We start from the raw sequence: 25,534 nt of genomic DNA, 5'->3' as shown, positions 1-25,534 counted from the left end.
GAACGTCCTTTCGCTTCCAAACTAAAGGACAGTATTACTAATGTGAACAGTATTTTCGCGATTTTCCATCAGCTCTTTGTTGAAAGGACTTTCCAATAAATAATACTGAACGTGTAGTTGAAACAGCATTTATCAGACATGTATTTTATTGTACAAGTGAAGAAATGTAATATTCAATCTTTTTATTTTGAAAGTCACGACCGGAAGCTACGCGTATTGATCTCGCTAGTTTGAAACGGTTAGCGTTGGGATAGGCCATAACAACCACCCAACTAGGCGTCGTGCTACTATGGGGAAATACCGAACCGAACCGAGAATAAAAACGGTGTAGGTTTAGTTTATAGTCAAGATAAACGCTGCAAATTCCCCGGAAAGTCGATGCAAGTGGAAATGATCGCATATTAGGGATCAAATGTGGACGTTGACGTCGAGCCGTGCGTAATGAGCAGAGTTGGAAAAAAGAAGGTGTTGAGCTGCATTTTTTTCTCTCCCTCTCTCTCTCCCTGCCAGGGACAACTTGGGTCGGAGTGCCGACTAAACTACGAGGTTATACGAATGCTATAATGTCCTCGAAGCTCTCCACTTTCCGGTAAATATGATGAGCGCTTTCTTTTCAACAGTTGCATCGCATCTTGCTCTGAGTAGATATCTGTTTCCGAGGGGTACCGTTGAAGTCAAAGCGACACAGCAGAGGTAGCTTAGCCTCCTAGGATATGCTACTAATTACTGTGGTGAATAGGACTCCCCTCGCCAGGCTGTCGCTATACATTTGGACATTACTTCCCATTTTAATCAGCTGAGATAAACAACTCTCTTGTTCTTTACTCTTACGAGCACTTTTAACCAGGGCTTCCGCTGAGCAACGATAGCCACCAATAGCTCAGAGAGCAACAATAGCTCCGTGTAAATGTAAGGCTAACAAAGCCATCGCCAATGATTGATTTCTTTATACACTGGTTACAGAAGGGGGGAAGACACCTCTTCCGTTTTTGGGAGTTCATGTCGATAGAAAAGTTGGGGATGAATGTGCATTATAACTTTGCCGATCAACCTACATGTTGCTGTTCATCGCCTCTGTGTCAGATAACGGTATTTGTGATAGTTTGTGCTGCAACATATGGCATCTTGTATAGTAACCAATAGGCTACTTGTGGAAAAGGGGTTTATTAGTGTAACAAAGTCATATACTACTTAAACCAGCAGTCTAATGATAATCCCGTATATATATAAAGATAACTAACAGATAGATAACCTCTTATTTGCACAACCCACCCAAAGGATGTATTGCATTGCCTTGGGCTTCCTCTAACAATGTGTATATGTGTTGGTACCACCATCTATTTAAGTGGTGAGGAGCCATATGCACATGTGATAATCCTGCGGTAATCTCACTGAAATTCTGTTGAGACGCAGCATTGTGTACACCCTGCCTTCCTCTTAAAGACACCCTGTGTGTATCTGTCTGTCCGTCTCATTCTGAAAGGTGCACTCGCTGCTCTCCTCAGCGTTTTTAGGTTTTTGTCATTTCAACAGGTCAAGTATTTGTGTCAGTGCTCCAGTGCAATAATGACATGTAATTATTGGAGTTACATGCTCAGAAGTCCATGACTGGCATGAAAGGCCGTGAGCTTGCAAGTACTTGCCCCAGAGTTACTGAATGAGCCGGACTTTGGCCTGCATGCTGTTTACCCGGGCCTGTTGGGTTGAGACCTCAATGAGGAGCATTGACAACTCACTTAAAATAAGCACTTATTGTTTCCTGGGCTGCCATTCATTCGCTGGAGGTTGACTGCCAGCCTGTGTTTATATAGTCATTACGCACTTAACATTTCTTTATTGTAGAGTTGGCCCTGGTCAGTTGTTTTGCAAGCTGACCTGGAGCACGTTATTCATCCGTTCACTCTTTATCATTGTAGGCATCCTCATGTTTTCACCCAAAGATCTAAACAAAACGTGTTGATGCTGATGAAATATCTTGTATGATATCATCTGACAACATAGTCTGCGAAATGCTAAATATGCAGCACCACGGTCCATACTGTTGGTTGGACGGGCTGATCCAGAGGCTGCCCAGCATGAGTCATCATTGTGAGGACTTTTGTTGACTCTATCCGCCTCTGTCATGTCAGTGTGTTGCTGTTTCTAGCCTGTTCTGATTCCTGTAGTTTCCTTGTAGCTCTCCTGGCACAGTCTGTAATCAGTCGAATGGCCTGATTAACCGCTGTACTGATTGGCAGAAACACTGCAGAGGTAAGCAGTCTTCTCTGCCACTAAATTGTCTCTCTCGGCTATCATTGTCAGACAAAACATGACATGATTATTATTTAAAGGGAGCAATTTATTCTGTTTTCTCCACCTGCGGTCCATATTCCATTTGCTGATCTCACCGTGAGATGTATGCAGACACATCAATACGGTAGAGGTCACTCTGTTAGGACGTTCTGGTTTCAGCTCAGCGCTGCTTATTATGTTCCTTTTTGAGCGCACCTGATTGTATCAAATATCCAAAGAGTCAAACGGTCTATAATTACCGAAGCTGTACTTCTGTCCAGCTTGTTTAGCAAAGCACAGTCTCCAAGTCTCCACACAGGTCATTTAAGAGCGTCTGTGTATGTATGTGTATATATATTAAAGACTGAAATCACAAGGAATTAGTTGACATACTTGGTTTGTATTTTTTTATTAGTTGGACAAGGCCTGCGTCTTTCTTTTTCCGTTGTATGCGAGTCAAGAAAGTAAATTATCTACGCTTCTTCTGGCATCAGTGCGACAGGACTTCATGAGGTAATAACATGCCGGCGATAGACTAATACAAATTCCATGTTGAAGAAATGATACTGAAGAGTTGTGTTTATGAGAGCTTTGACACATTTAGAGCGCTTTGCAGCTACTGTGTAATTTTAGACGGGGAAGCGTTTGGGGGGGGGGGGGGGTTGCATTTCAGTATTTCGGTATTTCGGTATTTCTACAGTTGCTGCCCTTTCTTTCAGGCCTGACTGTGATACTGTCACAGTGATTGCTCCTCTTCAGAAGATTAGGGGCTGTGTGATTGAGCCTAACAAAGATTACTGTCAAAAGGTGGTGATTTTATCATTTCATTCATAGGCTTCACTGTGGGACCGATGGAGAGCACAGCACCTCGGGGTCTTTGAGCCATTTGAACAAAGCAGGGAAAGTCTTTAGGTTCAAACTGTTATAAAATTACTAAAACGGCATGAAATCTAAAATCTCAATCATCTGCTACACTGCCCAAGTAATTCTTCACATCACTTTCAACTGTTGAAGTCTTGTCATGCTGTCCTGGCTTCATTACAGCTGTCACTTTGATTCCAAATGTTGTCTGTGTGTGTGTTTCATCAGCAGAGCTTTGGTTAAAGTGGATGAGTTGGAAAAAAAACCCTGGTTTGAAATAATAAGAACATGCTCCTAAAAAATGAGTGTGGCAGACAGGAAAGGGGATCCGGATACCTACCGCTTCCCTTTTCTCTAGTCGTGATGAGGACGTCCACATAAATGATTGATAAGGTGCCTTGACTGTCATTTGAATAATACATCGGTCCTGTTCTCGTGCCAGGCAGTTTTGTATGGTAATGTTCTGTGGGAGGCTGGGGTTCTGTCTTTTAAAACCTCTGCAAGTGGCTGATTTTAAATAAAATGGAATGATCCAAGTGACTGAGGCGAGGTGATCAGCCGTGCATATGTTTCTGTGTATGTCGAGGGAGATAGGTGGGGGCAGGGAGGGTCTGCTGTCACCTCTCATTAGGGACGTATAGTCCAGCTTGGCCGCCGGCGTCTGCCTCCCTCTCTCCCCCCCCAGCTTCCGTCTGTGGCACTGCCCTTCTCTGCTCCCAGCCTGAACACAACAGAGCCGCACGCTGTTTCAGTCCAAACTACTGGAAAGTGTCAGGTCTCAAGAAAATAGCCGTCCTAAATCCTAAATTACGCTTTTAGAGATTCTGCACTGCAGCTCAAGTTAAATTTGGTTCACTCATTTGAATGAGTTAACACTGGGAGTCAGTGTGTTGTTCAATTGATGCGTTGGTTGCTTTGTTTTATTCTGCCTCTGCTGCACTCCTTTGAGGACCCCCCCCCCTTTGCAAACAAGACAGTATGTATCTCAAGGGCTGCCTCCTCTCCTACATATTCAAATTCAACTTCTAATTTTGTCCAAATGAATTCCCTGTGAAGATGGAGCTTATTTAAAGCAGTCTAATGAAATAAAGATCAACCAATGTTTTTATGTGTGTGTGTGTGTGTGTGTGTGTGTGCAGTAACAGGCTGTGGTTTTCCATTGAACCCTTGGGAGGCTGTAGAGTGCTGCTCTAAAGGGGCCGACACAATGATTTATTGGTATAGTAGGCAGGAAAAACTAGCAGGCTGAAATAAAACAGATCTCCCATCACACCAGAGTTCTCCGTCTAGTCTCGCAATTAGATGTAGAATATATGTTTATTAAAGGGCATATTTATTGAAGGTTAACCATAATTTAAGTGCCATAGTACATTGAGAAGCCGTCCCTCTGGTTTGGAAAATAATCGAAATATTTTTGATCTCAAATGTTCATGCCGGTAGAAATGAAGTCTGATATACTTGGCTTGTAAGTAATAATCCGATGGTTAAGGGAGTGCTTAATTAATGAGGTGCTCTGCTTTCTGTTAGATTGTATTCAGTGACGGTGCAAAGGAGAGAGCAGAAAAGTTACTGCTCCTTCACTGCTGTCATGGCTGGCAACAATAAGCTGAGGGAAAATGGCTGTATGGAGACGTTTGTTGTAGCTCACTTGTGTCGCACAGCATATTCTGTCTTTATGTGAATTTGACCGGACCATGTAGATTAACAACCACCCAAATAATCAAATCATTTGTCCTGTAGAGTTGGTATCGCGTTAGGGCTTTGAATAGGCGTTTTTTGACTTGTCATGGCAGGAAATGTACAGGTGTTACTAATTATATTAATGATGGCTCGACAATGTGACGATAAGCCAGCATGCATTATACCAAGACTGTGAAACTGAAGTAGCTAAATAGAATTCAGCCATCTTTCTTCTTAATTATTTACACACCTTTTCCTACGGTAAACTGTTAAAATGGCTTCTGTGGAAAAAGGGCGTGTTTATACATGTTCAATGGACGAAATAACCAGACGGCAATGTCTGTTTTGGGCTCATGCAATTAATTAAATACCTAATAAATCAAAAGTATTTTGTGCTGTTAATGCAAAAATCATTTAAAAATACGAAATGCCGCATCGTCCACAATGTCCTTGTATTAAAGCTACCACTGTACTAAAGACATGGTGAAACCGCTGACGTTGACACATTTGTATCAGCTCAGAGTATATATTGTCTTGCGGACGTCCCCCGTGTCACATAATTGACTGAGATTGCATGATGTGACATTTCCCATCAACACTGCTCTGAAGCACTAAAGAGTTTCACTGAACAACCTCAGGTCACTGCAGCTGTTCTGATGCTTAGTCTGACTGAAGTGACGAATAGTAATTAAATGGGAAATGGAATTGTACTTGTACAGCGCGTTTGTAGTCTTCCGACCATTAAAAGCGCTTGAAAACTACATTCACCCATTCACACCTATTCATACACTGATGACAGGGGCTACCATGCATGAGTGAGTTGTACCTTCCTCTGAATATCACTGTACTTCTGCATTAGACTTGTTGACTGCCAGGCAGAGTTTCCTGAGGGCCGAGCAGAGGAAGACTCTGTTGACCTCAGTCACCGATGAAGATTATAGATGGAAGTCTGTACACACGGTCTTCAGATGAAGACTGCCACTCTAACGAAGCCTCCTCATCACAATTTGTAGCATTTCAGGCCTGTAAAGTTGCAAAGGCATCTATGATTCATGATTGCACTGAAATCAATCACTGAAACTGTGTAATAGATAGTAATAGATGTCCCTCTGTTCCGCTTCCTTAACACTGACGCTCCCGGCCATTCATTATCTTTAACAGAGTCCAAACAGTCCGAACTCATCGTGTTGCAATCCCTGTGAGATGCTAGTCGGCAACATTTTGAAAAAAACATTCACTTTTCTTGACTTGGAACATCTCTCTAACTCTTCTTTCATCGTCCTCCCTCCAGGTATGGCAGGCTGGGCCCGGGGCTCTGAGGATCCGTGCCTGACCCACGACTGAGGATTGAGAGGAAGACGTTGTCTGAGCAGAATGACTCAGCAGGAGGGGGGACCCCCAAATAGCAAGTGAAGAGAAGTGAGGATGGGTGCTAATGGATCCAGCTATCCACACTCATGCTCCCCACGCATAGGGGGAAATTCACAGGCACAGCAGACTTTTATAGGTAGGTATTGTTTGTCTGTGGTTTAATTGAGTACCGTCACCGATTGCACAGTTAACACAAAGTCAGCTCTGATGGATGATTCTGTCTTTTCAGTCAGCAAATGATCAGATATATCTGTTAGACGAACCGTTAGTGGAAAAGCATGATACTCACACACTCATCTGAAGTGAAGTGTTAAAACCGTGCTCAGTGTGCACCCATGCTACAAACACAATGAAGGTCTAGCATGGACTCGCACTTTAGATTACATTAACCTGCTTTCATGACAACTAGTGGTGCAAAAGGTGGATATGTTTGTGCATGAGAGCTCTTGAACTGACTCGTACAACTGACCCCAAATGCATTAAAAAAAAAAACAATTCACCTACTTTTCTTCTAGTACTAGCCTTGCAGTCTTGCTCTTCTTAGCTCTGTTGTTACTATGTGCTTGTGGTGTGATCATTATAAGGCTGCTGGCTATCAGACAGGATGGGAGCTAATCTGCTGTCATGATTTTTGTGCCTGTGACCAGCGATAGGCTGCTTGTTAGACTGTCACATTTTACTACTGAAGGACTTGACAGCTACAGCCCGAGACCCTTTTGCTTTTTGTTTCAATTGCAGCAGTGCTGATGTCATTGACAGAGAGCATTGGTGTACTACAGCTATCTTATTTCTGTCTGTAGGTTTGTGCCTGCTTGCAATAAAAAAAAAAAACATGCAGTATGTGCTTGTATGCACGCAGGTGTATGAGACCACTCTGTGTTGGTTATATTGAAGTAGTGATTTTGATAGGTTGTTAGAGACCACTGGTGACTTAGTTGATAATCCTAAATGATCAACTGTTGGAGTCTTTCTGCCTCATGGTCCTTAAATCTCTCAATGCAGCCCTCAATACCAGAGGGTTTGGAGAACTGCATCAGAGATTAATTTAGATAAATCCGTCCAAAACACTTTATTTATTTCACTTTCTAAATGACTTTGAGTTTTTTGTAAAATTTCCTTAAAAGTGAAAGTATTGTCGAAGGATCTCTGTGGCCCTTAGAGACCCATGAGGTTTTCTCTGAACTCAGCAGCAGTTGAGCTGGCCCGGGCCCCGGATGATTCACAGTGTATGATTACTATTTGGGTCACATTGATGGATGCCGAGAGAAGGGCAGCGAGAGAGGATCTCCTTGGCAGAGCTTCCTCTGACGTACGAGTCCTGTCTCTCAAGCCAAACATGACTGCTGTTTAGTTTCATTGATTGGGCCAAAGTATGCGAATGGACCCAAACTCGTTTGAGGAGCACAAAGCAGGACAAAGTCCTCAATGAGCTAATTGGTTCTTGTGATGAAACAAAACAACATAAATGTATTCTGTCTGTTTTTATCTGCTGTTGAACTGGATCCAAATGCTTTGGTAGCTGGGTCAGGGTGGTGTGTGTGTGTGGCCTGACGGAGCTGGCCCCACCACAGGGGTGCCAGAGACAGATTGTGTTTCCAACAGTCCGTCCTCAGGGGTGAAGTGGTGTCGGGGTTGTAAAGTATACGTCTCATCAGAAGACAAAAATGTCATAGCTATCTAATAACGATAAGAGGTTTCTTATTTTATATCCAGTATGTGTTCTCCTGAAGCTAACCTGCCATGTGGTTTTATTCCAGGGACCTCGTCCTACTCTCAGCAGGGATATGGCTGGGAGTCTAAGCTATACAGTCTGGAGCACGGACATGAGCGGCCCGCAGACAGGAAGAAGAAGAGCCTCGGCCTGGCGACCCTCAAGCGGAGGTTCATCAAAAGGAGGAAGTCCAGCCGCTCGGCAGATCATGCGCGGCAGATGCGGGAGCTCTTGTCGGGGTGGGATGTCCGTGACACCAACGCCCTGGTGGAGGAATATGAGGGCACGGCAGCACTCAAGGAGCTAAGCTTCCAAGCCAGCCTCGCACGTGCTGAGGCCCCCAGTTTGCAGCGGGACCTGGCTGCCCTCTACCAGCATAAGTACTGCACTGATGTGGACCTCATCTTCCAAGGTACTTGCTTCCCAGCTCACCGGGCCATCCTGGCTGCCCGCTGCCCCTTCTTCAAGGCTCTGCTGTCGTCATCCCCTGGCTATGGAGCAGAGGTCCTCATGGACATTGAGACAGCCGGCATCGACGTGCCCATGTTCTCGGCCCTACTTCACTACCTGTACAGCATGGAGTTTGGTGTGGGCGGGGCGGAGGATGCCAGGCTGCAAAACGTGGATGTACTGGTGCAACTCAGTGAGGAGTTTGGTACACCCAACTCCCTGGAGGCTGATATGAAGGGCCTGTTTGACTACATGTGTTACTACGACGCTCTGCTCAGCTTCTCCTCAGACTCCGAGATGATAGAGAGCTGTAATGAGCGAGGCGCTGTGGCTGCAGCACCAGCAGTGGGCTTAGTAGGCCCCGGGACCCCAGACGAGGACCTTAGGGCTCATAAAGCCATCCTCTCGGCACGTTCGCCTTTCTTTAGGAACCTTTTGCAGCGGCGCATCCGCACAGGAGAGGAAATGACAGAGCGGACGTTGCAGACGCCGACCCGCATAGTGCTGGACGAGTCGATCATCCCGCGGAAATACGTGCAGGTTATTCTCCACTGCATGTACACGGACGCGGTGGAGCTCGGGCTGGTGCTGCGGGGCAGCCCGTCAGCGGGCAGCCTCGGCGAGGTACAGGCCCTGGTGTCTGGGGGCCGTGGAGCGAGCACACGCGCCGAGGAGGCAATGGAGCTGTACCACATCGCTCTGTTCCTGGAGTTCAGTATGCTTGCGCAAGGTGAGTCATAACAATATTTACATTGCACATGCACACAAGTCAACAGTACCTGACGAGATAAAAAGAAAGATTTAGTTCTAAATAGACTAAAGCCACGTTGTCCATACTTGGTGGTGCTTGTGAGTGTGGCTGATCCAAATCACCTTAAATTTACATGAAGACATATTATCAGATTGACCTTTTAACCAAGTGTCATAATATTTGTTATGCATCAGTGCATGCATTTCCTCTCCCACATGTTTGTCCTGCTATAGACCAGTTCAGGATAACTGAACAATACTGGACTGTGTTTAATTGTCCAGCTCTACTTCTGAGCAAAGTCTGCCACACAATTTAGTGTTTAAATGAGTCTCAGTTGTGTTGAGTCAGCAGCTTGGACAAATTGTTTTTAAACCGCGATAATGTAGTTGAATAGTCTTTACCTTGAATTTAAAGGTTCATTTGTCAGTCCACTGATTATAGTGTCCTTCTCTGTGGATAAAGTAATAGGAGTTGGATTTTGTCGCAATTGACTGGCATGACTCAGGCTTACTTCAATGTCTGACCCTCGTATTAATATTCCATCCTCTCCTTAATACTACATTATGCATATGTCAGTCGGCATGTGTGCAATGTCATTGTGCAGGCCGGGCTAGTGTTAACCAGCTTGGCTGACTTTGATGGGTGTTTGAGCTTCGGCTGCCAGTAACAGATTGATATTTAAGCGAAGGCTTTGTCTGTATCTCCTGGTGCAGACAACTTACCGTCTGATCCATGCGGCGCCTCGGAACCTCCGTCAACACTGCGTCTCTGGTCGTCTACTTCATCACTAGTCTATCTTTACCCGGATTACACTGTCTTTCTGACTCTTGCTACTGTTTCAGAATGAGCCCAGTAACATGGCAAAGGTTAAAGCCCCGGTTTGACGCGACATGAGCCAGTCGCTGTTTCACTCTCACCTCCTCACGAGTGGCATGTCTGAGCGCTGTGCAGTTTCTAACACGCCTAACTAAGCTCCTCTAAAATCAGAATTACCTTTTTCAAATTCGCTCACAAAGATCCAGAGAGGTTGTATGACTCAACACTGTTATCATATCCAGTAACCATCTTATCATTCATTGAGCCACCATGATGGGAATTAGTTTGTCAAATATTGAAATGGTGATATGTGACGCATTAAGCAATTGAATCTGTCTTCACTGCCCCATGCTGTGTAAGGAAATCAAAACACTATTATTTTCAGTTTAAAACGGCAACGTATTCAAAATGCACTCCAAATAACTTGTATAGACAGTTTCTATAGACTCAGAACACTTGAGTGAAGCTGAAAGGATTGTATTGTGAGGCTGAATGTCCAAATAGCGTAAATTGTTCTGAGCGCCAGCATCTTGTTCAATTGCTGCTAATGAGGAGAGAGCAAAAACGCGCTGCACCCAACGTCTGTTTTTTTCAAAGCGCTCCAACTTTTTTGTGCGTCCCTTCCAAGCGCTTTTATTTGAAACTCTGAAGTTTTCAGAAAGGCTTTGGCGATGCTAACACATGCTCTTATAAAACTTGGTTTGAATCCAGTAGACTCTACAATAGTGAACATGCTTGTATACAATCTTATAAAAGCACAGCATTAGTTGTGGGCAACTGTCTGAATTGACTCAGAGTCCAGAAATGAATCATTTTTTTAGGACTGCTGCAGTGATCTCAATAGCACTGTACACTAACACCATACACTCAGCTAGTTAGACACCACCGCCCACCCTCGAGCTCTAGTGTCGCTCTCAGGGTCACACTGGCAGCTCAAGCCGAAGAGCAGTCAAATAGTGTCATCCCCACACACCATCACCTCCTCTTCTCTCCCATCCCCCCCCTCCCAACAAGCCCCTACTCGAGGGTATTTTTACCCCCTCTCCGTCTCCCACAGCGCTGCACCGCTCTAATCAGCTCCCATGAAACCACAATGTGGAATGTGCTGAGATGGTTTAGGTTGACCTGGAGTCCATTGGTGATTTATTTTATAAGTAACCTCTTTTTTTGGTCTATTTTGCAACTTTTCTATCACCCTTTTTGGAGATCTGTATTTTATCCCTTTTTCACATTTAATTAAAAAGAATCCTGCACACTCCAAAGTGTCTGATCATCAGGGCATCTGTGAGTTGATTATGAAATGAAAAGAGGTTGGTCTGTGTCCACCCCACCACTTCAGTAGCTGCCATGTCTGGTCATGAGGCAGCAGAGAGGCTGATGCCAGAGGTTTCATATGGAGAGAGAGCCCTCTCATCTGTGACACGGCCGTCCCCCTCGTGTGCTCCTCGACTGCTACCGTCTGGCTGTGTGAAGGTTTTTGAGGAGCAGTTGATCTTGCTGTCCTGCTTCCTGATTAATTCTCAAGATGTGCATCCCTTTATGACTCCATCTCACTCAAACGGCAACCAATATTAAAAGCCTTATTAATTTTTCAAGTGCACCGCAGAGATTACAGCCAGTTGGTGTGGTTTCAGCTCGTGCACTGTGGTGCTTCCTCTCTCTCTCTCTCTCTGACCAGTGCTTTCAGTGCCCTGTCTTGTGTTTGGAGTGTGTTGACTGAAGTCCCAGTTCTTGAGTGATCATCGGACGTGATTTACATCCACAGGCTCGTTTACAGGCCATTGAGTGCTGTTGATGATTTAAGTGGCTTTGGAGACTGTGCGCTCCGTAAACAAGGAGCTCCAAATAATAACAGCAAGACAAAATGCATACGTCCTCCAAAGTTAGTGTAGTGTAAAGCTGGCTGTCGCTGCTCCTGCTGTTGTGTTTATATTCTTGCCAGTCGACTGGGCTCCAGTGAATGTGGTGTGTGTACCACCCGTGGAGAGACGAGGAGGCGGGTTAGTATTAGATATAATGCTGATTCTGATCTCTAGCTCCTAATAAAAGTGCTGCGTTTTAAAAGGCGGGCTGTCGCTGTGAATTCTAATGGTCTAACGCAGAGCAGAGCCGTTTGCTTTCCTGGGCCACCGGTCCCAAGTGGGGAATTGTCTGCATTTGTGCACGGGTGTGTGTCTGTTGTTCAGAGAGGGCAGAGGTGAAAGATTGACGTGAGCAAAAGCACTTTCCAGACAGACAAGACAGGACAGGGACGAGTGGTGGACACAGAGGCACAGATGTTGTGGATCCGTTCCCTCTTCCAGTCTGTTTATAGCAAATAAAAAAGCCAAAGTGCCTGGGTCCACATTTCAGCTCCATCTGTCTTCTTAATGACGCAGGAGTTCCACCCTTGGCTTTAAAACACTGCGGGTGTCTGCTTTGCATTTTGCTAACTTGCCATTACAACTTTTAAGATGCCCAAAAGGGGAAGTGCATCATATGTTTGTGCATCCATGCATGTGTGTGCACCTACATGATCGCTTACATGTGCGTATGTGTTCATCTTAAAAATGTGTGAGTTGTGCTTGGGCGGATATGGAGCCACGGATTCAAAAGCATCGCTGGAGCCATCACTCTTAAGTCCGGTGTCCAGTTTCCCAGAGTGTGTATGTTCAAAGTGGTGGTTTGGGGGCGGAAAGGCCGCTCAGATCCTCTACTTCAAGATAAGAGAAGCATTTCCCAGTGCAGCGCTGCTACTAGCCCAACTATGAGCTGACGGACAGGACGGCCTGGAATGAGGAAGTCGGCCAGCTTGTGTTACAGTTCAGAGCAGCTCTAACTGGACGTCAGACAGTCTGGCTTCATCTCGATGGATGTCCATTTTGTATTAAACGTTATTGATCGGAGAACGGCTGAACACAAGGTGTGTTGGGGGTTTGGCATTGATAGCTTGAGCTAGCCAATCATATGTTAATCTGAGTGGATGTTAGGGGGTTTAATTCTGCCTAAATGGATCCTTCTTAAGAGTAAGTGCAAGTTTGAGTGCCGGCATAGGCGGAGTTTTCAAAAAGTAGCATTTTTTTAAATGACTAGAGTAGCAGGTACATAATTCCCAAAGGTGTGTGTGTGTGTGTGTGTGTGTGTGTGTGTGTGTGTGTGTGTGTGTGTGTGTGTGTGTGTGTGTGTGTGTGTGTGTGTGTGTGTGTGTGTGTGTGTGTGTGTGTGTGTGTGTGTGTGTGTGTGTGTGTGTGTGTGTGTGTGTGTGTGTGTGTGTGTGTGTGTGTCTTGGCAGCACATTTCCTCTGGCTGCTGTGTTTACTTATCACGGTTAAGAGGAGGCAGCTTGAGACTGAAACACATCAAGGTATCAAAGGCATTTATGTGGGTTGGTGTGTTACAGAGTTAAACCACTGCCTGCTGTTCTGGTATGTGCTCTGATTTAGGAAACGCAGGATGTGGGGGCTAGTAGAGGGAGACTCCCTGGGTCAGTGACTACAAGTCAAAACTGCTGATGGTCTGGCAGCAGAATTAATATAGATAAATCCTTCTCTTATTGCATTTCTTTTCTTTAAACTTTTGTGTATTGCTTTCTTTCGTATTTATACCTGTTTCTGGAATATGGTACATTTGTGTCCATAAAGACATATCAAGATGTAACTTGCTCATCCATCTCATTGGCTCTCCCAGGCTGTGAGGACATCGTTGTGGAAAGCCTGTCTCTGGACTCACTCGTCCCCATCCTGAAGTGGAGCTCCCAGCCGTACGGCTCCAAGTGGGTCCACAGGCAGGCCATGCACTTCCTCTGTGAGGAATTCAGTCAGGTTGTCACTTCAGATGTTCTCTACGAGCTCGGCAAGGAGCACCTTCTCTGCGCAATTCAGTCCGACTACCTACAGGTAAGGGAACGGAGCGTCGCTTCGTCTGTCAACCTGTCACCCGTAACGACATCTCCCAGTTTGGAGGTACATTTTCTAGCGGGACGTTTCAGTAATTGGTGCCTGACATGTTCACAATGACTACTGCTTGGTGAAAATACAGTAAACACAGAGGGATAAATTAACACAATATCTGTGTCACTCGCACACTATACGCACACACACACACACAGACGACACACGGGGACTACAGAGATGAGTAACAGCGTTCCCTGCAGGGAAATGCCTTCAAACCAAGAACCTAATCAAAGCTGAGCTGTCATCTGCAGTGCCAAGATACTCGGGCATCAGACCAGATGGTTGAGGTGTTGAAATCCAACGACACAAACAAACCAACCAGGCCTGAGTTTTGCTGGGACACCGCCTGAACATATTGCATTTTCACCTCGTCCTCATTTAACAGCTTCCCAGTTTTGTTCCCGACAATATCTAACCATGTCCTAATAATACTTTTGTGTCTTTCCTTCTCCTTGTCCTATATCTCTCTCTCTCTCTCTTTCTCTGTGTCTTGGTCTCATTTACAGGCGAGTGAACAGGACATTCTCAAGTATGTTGTTAAGTGGGGCGAGCAGCAGCTTATTAAGAGGATGGCAGACAGGGGTAAGATAATACACTCTATAATTACCCTCTGAGCAGCCCCCCTAATGGCTCTGAGGAAATTACCCACTTACCAGAGCCTCCAAATACACTTAAAAGCATGACTGAATGGCACCAAACTTTACCCTAAAAAATAGTGACCTCATTGTGATTGGTCATGTCATTGTGTGCTCTGACCTCGTCAGCAATTGTCTTCTGTCGGATTCATTGTCACGGTTGTTGGTCATCATATTGTATGGGCTGGCAACCACACAGGAAGCAATGCAATATTTATCCATCATCTGTTTAATCAAACTTTCCTGAACACTGTGGAGAAAATAGCCAGCAGGTTGACTTAAGAGCATTAAAAGCCTAATCATAGTTGCACAAACAGTCACGGTTATGTGCATTACATTAAAGCTGCTAATGGCCGTTCCTGTCCTCATTTACCCAGAACCGAACCTTTTGAGCGGCACAGCCCACAGTGTGAACAAGAGGGGAGTGAAAAGGAGGGACCTGGATGTGGAGGAGCTAAAGGAGATCCTGTCTCCCCTCCTGCCCTTTATCCGAACTGAGCACATCTTACCTCCCAACAGTGACGTCCTCTCTGACGCGGTCAGTACTGCTTCTCTACTGTGTGTGTGTGTGTGTGTGTGTGTGTGTGTGTGTGTGTGTTTTCACCTGAGTCATTGTGACCTTGATAAACTAAACATCGATCCTCGTTCTTCACCCCTGTTCACAGCTTAAACGAGGTTTGATCAGCACCCCTCCCTCAGACATGCTGCCCACAGCTGAGGGGGGAAAAGCCAATGCCTGGTTACGGCAGAAGAACGCTGGCATCTACGTGCGTCCCCGCCTCTTCTCTCCTTATGTGGAGGAGGCTAAGGTAAGGCTCCTTCACTATTGATTGATTCGGACTCCAGGAAGCGGTGGATTATTTGTGTCTTTTTTTTTTTTTTTTTTTGCTAACATCAAAGAGTAGAGGTTCTGCGAACCAGTTCGTAGCTCAGATGCGGAAAATCATCCATGCCCAGTCATTGCTAATGCATACTCACCGTGTTTAATAGCGGCCTCCATCACATGACTGAAATTCATGTTATGTCCATTTTTCTAATAATTTCCTAATAATTTATATGGATTCCCAGGGACATGAATATTTATGAACATTTCCCTAGACCAGAGAGAGTCATTATTAAATGAAGTGTCAATCAACTGGAACTAATTTGCGAACCCTCTCGGTGTCCTTGAGTTGCACATATGAGTTTTATTTCTTAGAAGTTGTGGTCTAACTTGCCCTCTCTCGTCTACCTGCCCCTTTTAGTCTGTGCTTGATGAAATGATGGTGGAGCAGACGGACTTGGTGCGTTTGCGATTAGTGCGCATGTCCAACGTCCCAGACACGCTCTACATGGTCAACAACGCTGTGCCTCAGTGCTGTCACATGATCAACCACCAGCAAATGGCGAGCAACTCAACCACAGCTCCGTCGGTTGTGGCCAATGAAATTCCAGGTAATGACCAGATAGTAACAGAAACTGGTGCTCATGTTGCCAGATATCCAAACTAAGAACCCTTAAACATAATGCTCGTATCAAAAAGTGAAGCATCCATGAATGTATGCGTTTGTATTGCGTCTTTCAGTGCCTCAGCTGTCCGTGGTAAAGGAGATGATCCGGAGGCTGCAGGAACTGAGACACACGGAGCAGGTCCAGAGAGCTTATGCCCTCAACTGTGGTGAAGGCGCCACCGTCAGCTATGAGCTGCAGCTGCGGGTGCTGAGGGAGTTTGGTCTGGCAGACGGAGCCACTGAGCTACTGCAGGTTCGTAGAAAGCAGAGTTTGTTCCCAGGGGTTTGAGGGGTGATGAGATGGCTACGGCTGGGATACTAACAGGGATGGTTGTGCTGAGGACACAGACGGACCTCAGTAGTGCAGCAGATACAGACCTTGAACAACCCCAGGCAGAAAAATCTTCAGAAAAATCATTTTTTTCTTCTTTTAAATGCTTTGTCAGCACCACAATGGACATAGATTTCTATATCTCATGTTCTGTTTTTTTTTTTTTGTATTTTCAGAACCCTTACAAGTTCTTCCCTGATGAACGGTTTGGAGATGAGAGTCCAATTCTGGCTCTACGCCAGGTGGGTCGGTGTCGGGTAAACAGCAGCCCAGCCATGGATAGCATGTTCACAGAGCTAGAAGGGGTAGTAGGCTTTCACCCTCCCCTACCTCCTCCACCTCCCCCATACCACCCCCCTGCCACACCCAGCCATGCTCAGCTCAAGGGTGCCTGGCGTCCTCGTGTGCCCATGCCAGCCCCTACCCGTTCCTTCTCCTATCCCTGCAACCGCACCCTGATCCAGCGCCATGCAGCTGCTAAGCATGGCAGCTCAGACTATTCCTCTGTTCCCAGGCCCCAGCCCCCAGACTGCACCAACCCGCAGGCTATGGGCCGAGCTTTGCTTTCTGAACAGCAAGCGGTGAGTGTGTGTGTGTGTGTGTGTTACTTCCTAGAGTCCTTGTGCTACGATTTTTGTTTGTTAAAATGCGGCTGCATGGTTTGTGCCTAAGATCATTAGTTGCTAAATTGTCAGGTGACGTCACACGTTTTTTGTGTCTGTTTTCCGATGCAGATGAGCATGGAGCCTGTTATGAGGGAGTTCATGCCTGACATTGCATTGGGTGTCTCTGTCATGTCCCTGAGGGAGCAGCACATGGCAGAGTTGGACAGGGAAGGCCCTCACGGCCCCATGGGCCCCTCGGGCCACCACCTGCCCCATGGGCCCTGCCCTTCTGCTCGCCACAGCCATGGCCACGGTCCTGGACATGGCCATTCATGCAAGAGACACGCTCCTGAACCCAAGCTGGAGGCTCAAGCCGAATTCCCTGACCTGTATGACTTCTCCTGTCGACCTGCAACCCCGACCTCCGCTCACCCTCTGCCCTCCTTTGCAGGACCAGACCTCTACAGCCACAGCTGCACTCCCTCCGGCTCTTATCCACCCCCCTACATTTCTGAATCTCAGTCCCAGGGCCGCCCTCAGGGACGGACTGCCGCAGACCCACTACGTCTGGACGTCCTCAGTATGACCTCTCAGAGGCATGATGGAGTCCTTGCCAGCCCTTCTGTGGCCCAACCTAGGATGGGACACATCCCAAGGGGGCGATCAAATGAGACAGATTTGACTCATGGCTTAGGACATTTACGGCCTCCCAGTGGAAACATGGACAGCTATGAGGAGAGGCACACAGGACCTAGAGATGCCCCGGAGGAGATGGTTCTAGCTGGAGAATCATTGGGCCCGGGGTCCCTCCAGCAGTCTCACAGGAACAGTGTCAGCGAGGACATCGCCAGAGACCGCAGGTCACCCAGCAAGCCCGACTACCCTTATAAGAAATCTGCACTTTAACCCCATTTGAGGACCGGGGGTTGAGTTACGAAAAGGGAAAACATGATGAGTGGCTGTCCATCACAATGAATGGCGAAGCACTAAATGTGTGCCTGTGTGTGTCTGTGTCTGTGTGTTTGTGTTTGTTTGAGAGGAGCAGGGTAAGGGGGGTGTCGATGGTTGCTATTTATTGGATCTGTCCTTTTGTCCTACCTCTATCACACTGTGCTATCCATCACACAGTCAGAGTATGGAATGAGTAAGAGCTGTAGGCTAACTGTCCATGCTTGTAGTAATTGATCCTGCTGGTTTAGAGGATGACTCAGGCTCTACTAGGACAGACTGGTCTCTTGAGTTTGATTGTAAAGAAAGACTTTAGCTCTATGCTGTGCGAGTCCTGCATGGGGAGGTCACAACACTAGATGTAGCTCAGTTATGAACTGATGGTTCAACAAAGATTGCATTCATAAGCTCTGTTGTCTCTCCATTGTTTTAGGCATAGAACGGGGAGATGGTGGGATAGGAATCTCAATTTACACAGGCTAACAATGGTACTCAGTCCGGGACAGAGAGTATTGTGATAAAATCATATGTAAATACATCAGACTGTATTCTTTTCCTCCCATTAATTGTATTTCCATTTTCCCTGTAGCATGCCTATAGCAACCCACTTGGCTAGTGTTCCCCACCTGGCCCCCAGTTTAAGGGCCACAGCTTGGTCACACAAAGCAGGAACCGGACCTGTTAGGAAGTAGGTCATCAGAGTTCGTCATTCTCCCGTTACCCGGTCTGATAATTGTGTCAGGGTTTACCTATTACATGCTTGGAGGCCAGACGCCTGGTGTGTTCAGAGGGCTACGGGTGGCAGGAAGGAGCACGAGCAGGCTCATTACCGAAATACAGTGACAAATATAGGGGTGCCATGAGTACTGGGGGGGTTTGTTGGTTTTTCAGCTGGAACGTGCGTGTGCGTGTGTGTGTGTGTGTGTGTGTGTGAGTGAGAGAGAGAGAGAGAGTGTGTGAGAGGATAACTTTGATACACACAGTTGTGTAGAGACAATCTCAGTACTGTACACTCCCATCTTTAGTCAGGTCTGTTTGTACATATCAGAGAGTCGGATGAGTTAAGAGCCTCTTGTTCTGTTTAATCCAATAGCATCAAGTAATCTAATCTAAAGCCTTAATCAGTGCTTGGAATATTCAGTTTTAGCTACCTTTGTTCAATAATGATGTCATATCGCTTACCCCTGTTATTTGACTGTTCTGTTCACTATGGACACATTAACTACCCCTTACCCAAATGCTAACATGTATATACGTCAGGCCTCTCATCACGCCACCCCACGCGAGATTGTGGACCTGCATAGTCAGTGTTGATGCTATTAAATGTACTGTTAAAGAGCCACAGCAGCTGTAGCTCCAGCACCATGCAAGTATACACATAAAAGCCTGTTACAGCCAACAAGCTGGCATACACCCTCACATACCAGTATCCTTGCACTGTAGGAGCCACCGGTATATTAGCTGAAGGGAAGAGGAACAAAAGAATTTCGAACAAAAGGAATCTTATATTGAAGAAAAGCTGGCGATAGCCGGCTCATGTCTCCAATGAAATTGTATATAATGAATTGAACTCCATTCTGACATTTTTAATTGTTTCTATCACATTTTAGTGGTTGTTGAAGGTTTGAGTTTTTACTGTAGTGGACAACACTGTGTACTTGTCTTTGTCATGAAATCTCACTAAGAATGTGTGGTATAAAACATAAAGATTGTGTCTCAATCTATTTTGTCCCCAAATGTCACGCATTAGGGCGGTCTGTTCAGTGTTGTCGGTGGTGTGGATTACGATGTTTGTAGAGATGTTTCTTTTCTTCCCTATTCTTTACTTTTTAAAGTAACATGAATATGTAGAGGATCTGAAGATATTATTAGCTCTCTGCTTAGCGGTGATAAAGTTGCCGAGCAGAAAAACTCATTTTTCCATCTAGGTTGCTTCATGGGGGCAAAAAAAATGCAAAACTCCAGATTCCTCCCCATGTTCACCTCCCCATGTCCATGTTGGGTAGTAGTTTTATTTTCCGGGACAATGTTCCATTGAATAAAAGTCCTTGTTTTGCTCTTTGCTGTAGAGAAGTCAGTGCCTTCCCCCCCCCCACCCCCACCGCCTGCGGCTGGGCTTTTATTGAAGAAGTGACTTTGATGTCTATGCAAGCTCTTTTCTACCAGCTTACCAGCCTGCATCAAATAGTCCTTTGAAATCTCATGTAGCTCGTTCTGTGTACATAGTGTTATTTAGCACCTTTTGGAATTGAACCATCTGAAATGTGTGATTGCTTGTGTTGAATTATAACAGGTACTTTGTACTTGTATGGTATTATAGAAAACATGTTTGTAGATTGATATTAAGTTGCATTTAGTTTCACTGAATCTATTTTTCTACTGTCGCCTCAAAAGGTGCATAACAGTGGTCAACTTGGGCATCCTCAAAATAAACTGGTTTGATATTATGGAATTAATTTGATCTCAGTTGCGTTGTTTTGTGCACTAGAAACGTGATGACTTTATTTGGAACATGAATATAAAACAGTATTTGTTCACATCAGAAATTTGACAATTTAAAACACACTGGTATTTAACTCAAGTCACAAAGACAAACTGGACATGTTCATGTGATGCACATAACATTGTAGCAATGTAACAATTTAATCTATTTAAAGCATACAGTGTTGAAATGTCTCAAGTAACATTCATTTGGAGAGTTAAGGCATTATTATAAATCAATAAAAACAATCTCACTCCTTCACTCGAGAAGAAACAATTCACAACAGCGAGTCAGTGCACTCTGCGCGTTAGGATCACATCGGTTGCAGCAAGAAGTTCCTTTATTCAACCAAGAAAAAGGTTAATCTTCCAAATCTCATTCATTCATTCAAAGCACCATGTGAACCAGGCCTACGATAGCAGCATGGCCTCCTTGTTACTGGTATCCTGCATTGGTCCTCCGTCTCTTTCTAGCCTGCAGCTCCTCAAAGAACTGATGCACAGCTTCAACTGTGACCGTCTGATAGAGGAAAGGAGGGAATGGTTTGAGATTTAGAGGAAGAAGAAAAACCACCAAACATTTTTAAAAATAAAGAATTTGCACACTTGCCTGCGGGTGAAAAAGTAAATGCTAATGGATCAAAACCGTCCAGACTATATTTGCACTTGGACATCCATTTCTTACCTTTCCTTCAGTAACACACTGGTCTAAAAACGCAGTGATCGAAGTCGTCAGCTCGTTGACACCTGAGGGAGGAACACGTGATTAGCCTCGATCAATCGCCTCGCCCATAAGTTTCACTTTGCACGATTACATCCTTGGAGAAAAAAAATAGACCCCACATCTTCCCCGCGCTCACCGTAAATGACCTCCAGCTGCTGGACGCGGTCCATCGAGCTCATCAGTGCCATCAATGGGTGCTGACCAAACGGCTCATCCAAGCCTCTGTTCTCATAGGCTAGAATGGTGTCCGACTGATCCATTAGGAACTGCACCTCTGCAGCCACATAGACCCTCTGTGCAACAACGCAGCACACAGAGACACGTTCATTAAGTAAAGGAGCCTAAGTACTTCATCGACTCCGTTACATGGATCAGGATCACATGTAGAGCCAACACCTGCAAAGTGGCTTCCTCGTGCCCTTTGTTAAAGCCCACCTTATACTCTGAGAGCTAGTATTCGTGGCCTACCTTGCAGCTCATGCAGGTGCAGAGCTCGGAGCGCCAGCTGTAAGGCCAGAACACCGCTCCCTGTCTTCGCCTCTCCAGCCCCATGGCTTGCAGTTCCTTCAGCCTGCAGACAACAGTTTTGGTCACGGCCTTTGCAGGGCTGCCTGACATTTCCTCGTGGGTCCGTTTGCAAGGGGAACTCCTGGTTGCCACTTCCTAAGATACAAATAACAGAGGATGAGTTACTGTGCTACTGGCAGGGGGAGCGAATGATAACACGTGAGCTTTGTAAAACATCTCGGCCCTCAGCACTGCGGACTCATCCGGGGAAGTCTCAAGGCGACTGACACGACGAGATGATTGGGTGATGAAAATCACCAGCCAGTTTACAGTAAGCTGCCCTGTGAAGCCTGGCCAAAGCCGTCTACAGTGCAGGGGAAGCAGTGCCTCATGGGTCATTTCTCCCCTAATTACCCAGAGGAGGGGAAAGCATGATAACCAGCTGGAGCCTGCTCTATAATCTGCTCATTACCCTCCAGCTCCATCTTGTGGCAACTAAAAACAACAGCTGCCACCGAGGGAACGTGCACAGTGAGCACTCAAATACTGTACACGAGGGCCCTTTTCATATCAAATCCCTGCATAGCACAGTGGAGTTCCACATGAAGTCACACACAGATGAGGAGGTAACACCATACTACCATAAGTAGGAAACATCTGTCGACATTGATACAAATACACACATTCCTCAGTCAAAGAAACTGAAATCTGTAAAGCAGGCCAGAGTTAGGAAGCTAAGATTTTAATTAAATGTCTGTTAAGTCACTATCGCCGAATTATGCAAACACCATGGTGATTGAGCCTATGGCCCACCGATGACAGCTCTTGTATTTGCAATATTAAAAACTGGGTGTCTGTGGCGATATTTCCTGGGACAAATCACAAGTGGGGCCCTCTGGGAAGAAAGACCACACCTGCAATTACCGCTTATCGCTATAGAGAATGAAATGGAGATCATCGAGTTAGTAACTTTAATGAATTTGGGGGAAAATGGATGTTTTCTAAAAATTCTAACCATTTAGGGGTTTTTTTCTCAATCTACCATGAACACAGTTGAAGTAAAATAAAACCAAAACCATGAATGGAAAAGTTACAAGAGGAGACCTAAATTTATGTTTCGCCTATTTGCCGTCAAATTTGTTTCCTGTGAAGGGCTATTGAAGTATGCTGCGTTCATGTTGCATAGTAATTACAAGTTTCAATTGACACTAACTGGGAAAGCTCATATTTCACCGTGGCACTTAATAATGCGGAAAGGCCAGAAAACCAAACAAACGCCTCACATCAGCTAACGACGGTCGTTAAATGTAATCAAACCCAGTTTTCTGGATACAGCCTTATATTTTCAATGCATCAAATTGTTCTAAGTTGTCCGATGACAAGAACGCTTGCATGTGGTCAACGTTAATCTCTACCCGCCATCCCAAATTAATTGGTTTGATTGCAGGTTCAGCACCAGTACAGATTAGGTGTCAGTAGGTCTTCTTGTTCACTTTAACTCCCTTATTTTGCTCTTAATATGACACACCCTACATGCAAACATAGAAACAGAGGCAGAAGGTCTGCTGAGCACGGGTTCTCACCTCCTGCTTTGTGTGCTCAGCACTGGTGGACGGTTCCTCATCCCCACTGTGACTGGGCTCAGAGGCTTCTTCCTTTTCTGCTCCGTCCTCGACATCCACTTCTTCTTCCTCCTCCTTCTCCTCCTCCTCCTCCTCCTCAGGATGACTGACGCTGATCATAGGTGAAACTAAAAGGGAAGGACAAATGCAAAAATTGTAATCTGGATTTTACTGTTAAATGTTTGTAAAGTCGCGTGGGTTTGTATTTGCTTACCCTGACACGCAGCTCAAACCAACTTTTACCTGCAAAGTGAGCAGCATACGTCCACAAGACAGGGGCCTTGTTCATGCAGGCCTCACATATCATCTCTTGCAGCTCCTCAGGGTCCCCCGTAGTGCAGCCCAGGTGCTATCAACGACAAACAAATGGACTACGTAATGAGAAGAACATTTGAAAAAAGGAAGTTCTCAAAAAGTAATTTCAATAACATGACTTCTGCTTACCCTGCTGTGAAACCAATCCTCACAGATGACACACTGAATCATCTCATCGTTGGCCTATTGGATCATTTAAAAAAGGTGTTTTTGGAGTCACAATGACAGATGATGTAAACAGTAGATTTGATCAATGTAATCTTACTTACTTACACAAGATCTCAGTGATAAAACTAAATAATTAAAAGGAATACCTGATCGTCTGTGTCTGGGTACGGCCGGTCACACGTGCAGTAGCAGCCATTGAAGTTGTGATTGTAGTGATTTCTGACGTTCTCCTCATCTTTGGCCTGTGAATGCACCAGATGGAATAACTTCAACATCACGAACATAAAGCACGATTCAGTTATAAGTCATTATAAAACCAGAGGACTCACAGGAATTAGCTGGCACTTGAATTCCCCAAACTTGCTATTCCCACAGTCACAGCGAAAATTTCTACATCAGAAAAATTAGGTTAATTATGAAAAGGATATGGCAAACTGTGGGACTGAATGTGTATGATCAGTTTACATCATTAAATTTTTTTTTAAAAACTCAACCAAAATACCTTTTGGTGTACAGTTCAAAGATATCATGTCCATCGTGGCATTTATTGGCACACGCCAAACAAACCCCAGCAGGTTCTGCAGCATTTGGAGTGCAGGTGTTGCAGGCAAACACAGCCTGTCTCTTCACATAGCCCTGTGACAATAACACAGGAGGTATGAATATACAGCATAATACATAATGATGACATACCCCCTCTAATAAGCACTATAGTAGTCATTTCATATTGTCTGATTAGAAATACTGCAGTGATACCAAACTATGAATAATTTCAAAACTATGAATAATTTCATGGTTTCACTCTTGAACGCCCCACAGAAGCAACAAAGACCTTACTTGTTACACACAGTCACAGTGAACACTGCATATACAACTGCAGCACGAGCGGTGAAACAGAAGGCGGATAAAGGCGATGGCTGCAGGGATGCGGTGCAGGACGCTTTTCTTACCCGAGAATAAGAGCAGTTTTCTGGGTCGCTTCCAGCCAGCACACACAAAGCCTTCTCGAGCTCCTCCTCGTTGGACAGAATATCGTCCGTGTCTGAGTCTGCTTTATTCGCTGCCATTTTGGTAAAAGAGGGTGAGGAGAACACAAAGACACACTGAGCTGCACGACAGTGTTGACAAACGACTGTTCCGGGCGGGAGTCGAAGGATAGTTTGTGCAGAGACCACGTGGAGGAAGTGACGCAAGGCAACGTTACTGATTAACAATAAACAATCTCCAATGTTTTGCTGTTCAATCAATGGCGTTACTTATTTTAGTTCAAGCAAATGGTACGATCAATAATTCAATGATTACTTTTAATTGGCTTAAATATAAAAATATGTCTGTATTGTATTGTAACTGCAGGTGGCCTGGTGGGATCATATACAGTCTCTGGGTTCATTATCACAATAGAAACAAATTAGACTAGACATTTAAGAAATATAGCTACATTTTGAGGGTGAATTACAGTGAATATTTACAATAACGGAAAGCCCATTCCATGGAGGGGAATTAGGTAAACCTAGCAAACACAACGTACACACTACAACCATCACTGAAAATAATGAAATTCAGTTGGATTTGGCCCCAAAGAGGCATTTAAAGGCCTGAAGTTGTAAATTGTTACATACTTGACCTGGTGGTAGAATGTAGCCAGGAGAGGGATTGGAAATCGGTGGTTAGGCCTCCCTCCAACCACCTTAACTGCGTTTCTGCCATTGTGTACATTTTAAATATTTTGTTTTAATTTAGTTTTAATCTCTTTTTTTTACGTGTTCGCTATATTTTCTTATCAATTCTTATCATACTAAGTGTGTGTGTGTGTGTGTGTGTGTGTGTGTGTGTGTGTGTGTGTGTGTGTGTGTGTGTGTGTGTGT

At 45.1% G+C, this 25,534-nt stretch overlaps 2 protein-coding genes across 3 annotated transcripts; one reads left to right on the top strand and one right to left on the bottom strand.

Annotated features, from left to right (window-relative positions):
• The first annotated feature begins 239 nt into the window (after nt 1-239).
• Nucleotides 240-20,308, top strand: btbd7 (BTB (POZ) domain containing 7). 2 transcript variants are annotated; one of them, XM_076107702.1, is made up of 11 exons: nt 240-589; nt 6,104-6,319; nt 7,941-9,074; nt 13,578-13,786; nt 14,350-14,425; nt 14,856-15,016; nt 15,144-15,287; nt 15,723-15,912; nt 16,043-16,221; nt 16,476-16,541; nt 17,034-20,308. In XM_076107702.1, the coding sequence occupies exons 2-11, from the start codon at nt 6,238-6,240 to the stop codon at nt 17,808-17,810; spliced, it is 3,018 nt and encodes a 1,005-aa protein (XP_075963817.1). In that variant the 5' UTR covers nt 240-589; nt 6,104-6,237; the 3' UTR covers nt 17,811-20,308. The 2 variants fall into 2 exon arrangements, with proteins under 2 accessions (XP_075963817.1, XP_075963816.1); XM_076107701.1 differs by having other exon boundaries at nt 16,476-16,880.
• Nucleotides 20,309-20,330: 22 nt separating this feature from the next.
• On the bottom strand, nt 20,331-24,797 carry LOC142968002 (putative E3 ubiquitin-protein ligase UBR7). The gene is made up of 11 exons (XM_076107703.1): nt 24,620-24,797; nt 24,172-24,305; nt 23,999-24,059; nt 23,816-23,911; nt 23,631-23,684; nt 23,430-23,535; nt 23,148-23,314; nt 21,526-21,720; nt 21,194-21,350; nt 21,019-21,080; nt 20,331-20,853 (listed from the first exon to the last, which is right to left on the bottom strand). The coding sequence occupies exons 1-11, from the start codon at nt 24,734-24,736 to the stop codon at nt 20,770-20,772; spliced, it is 1,233 nt and encodes a 410-aa protein (XP_075963818.1). The 5' UTR covers nt 24,737-24,797; the 3' UTR covers nt 20,331-20,769.
• Between the last annotated feature and the right edge of the window lie 737 nt (nt 24,798-25,534).

The sequence above is a fragment of the Anarhichas minor genome, unplaced genomic scaffold, assembly GCF_050575085.1.
Source record: "Anarhichas minor isolate MPS153535 unplaced genomic scaffold, ASM5057508v1 ptg000040l, whole genome shotgun sequence".
Taxonomy (NCBI): Eukaryota; Metazoa; Chordata; class Actinopteri; order Perciformes; family Anarhichadidae; genus Anarhichas; species Anarhichas minor.
This window is presented reverse-complemented; position numbering and strand designations above follow the sequence as displayed.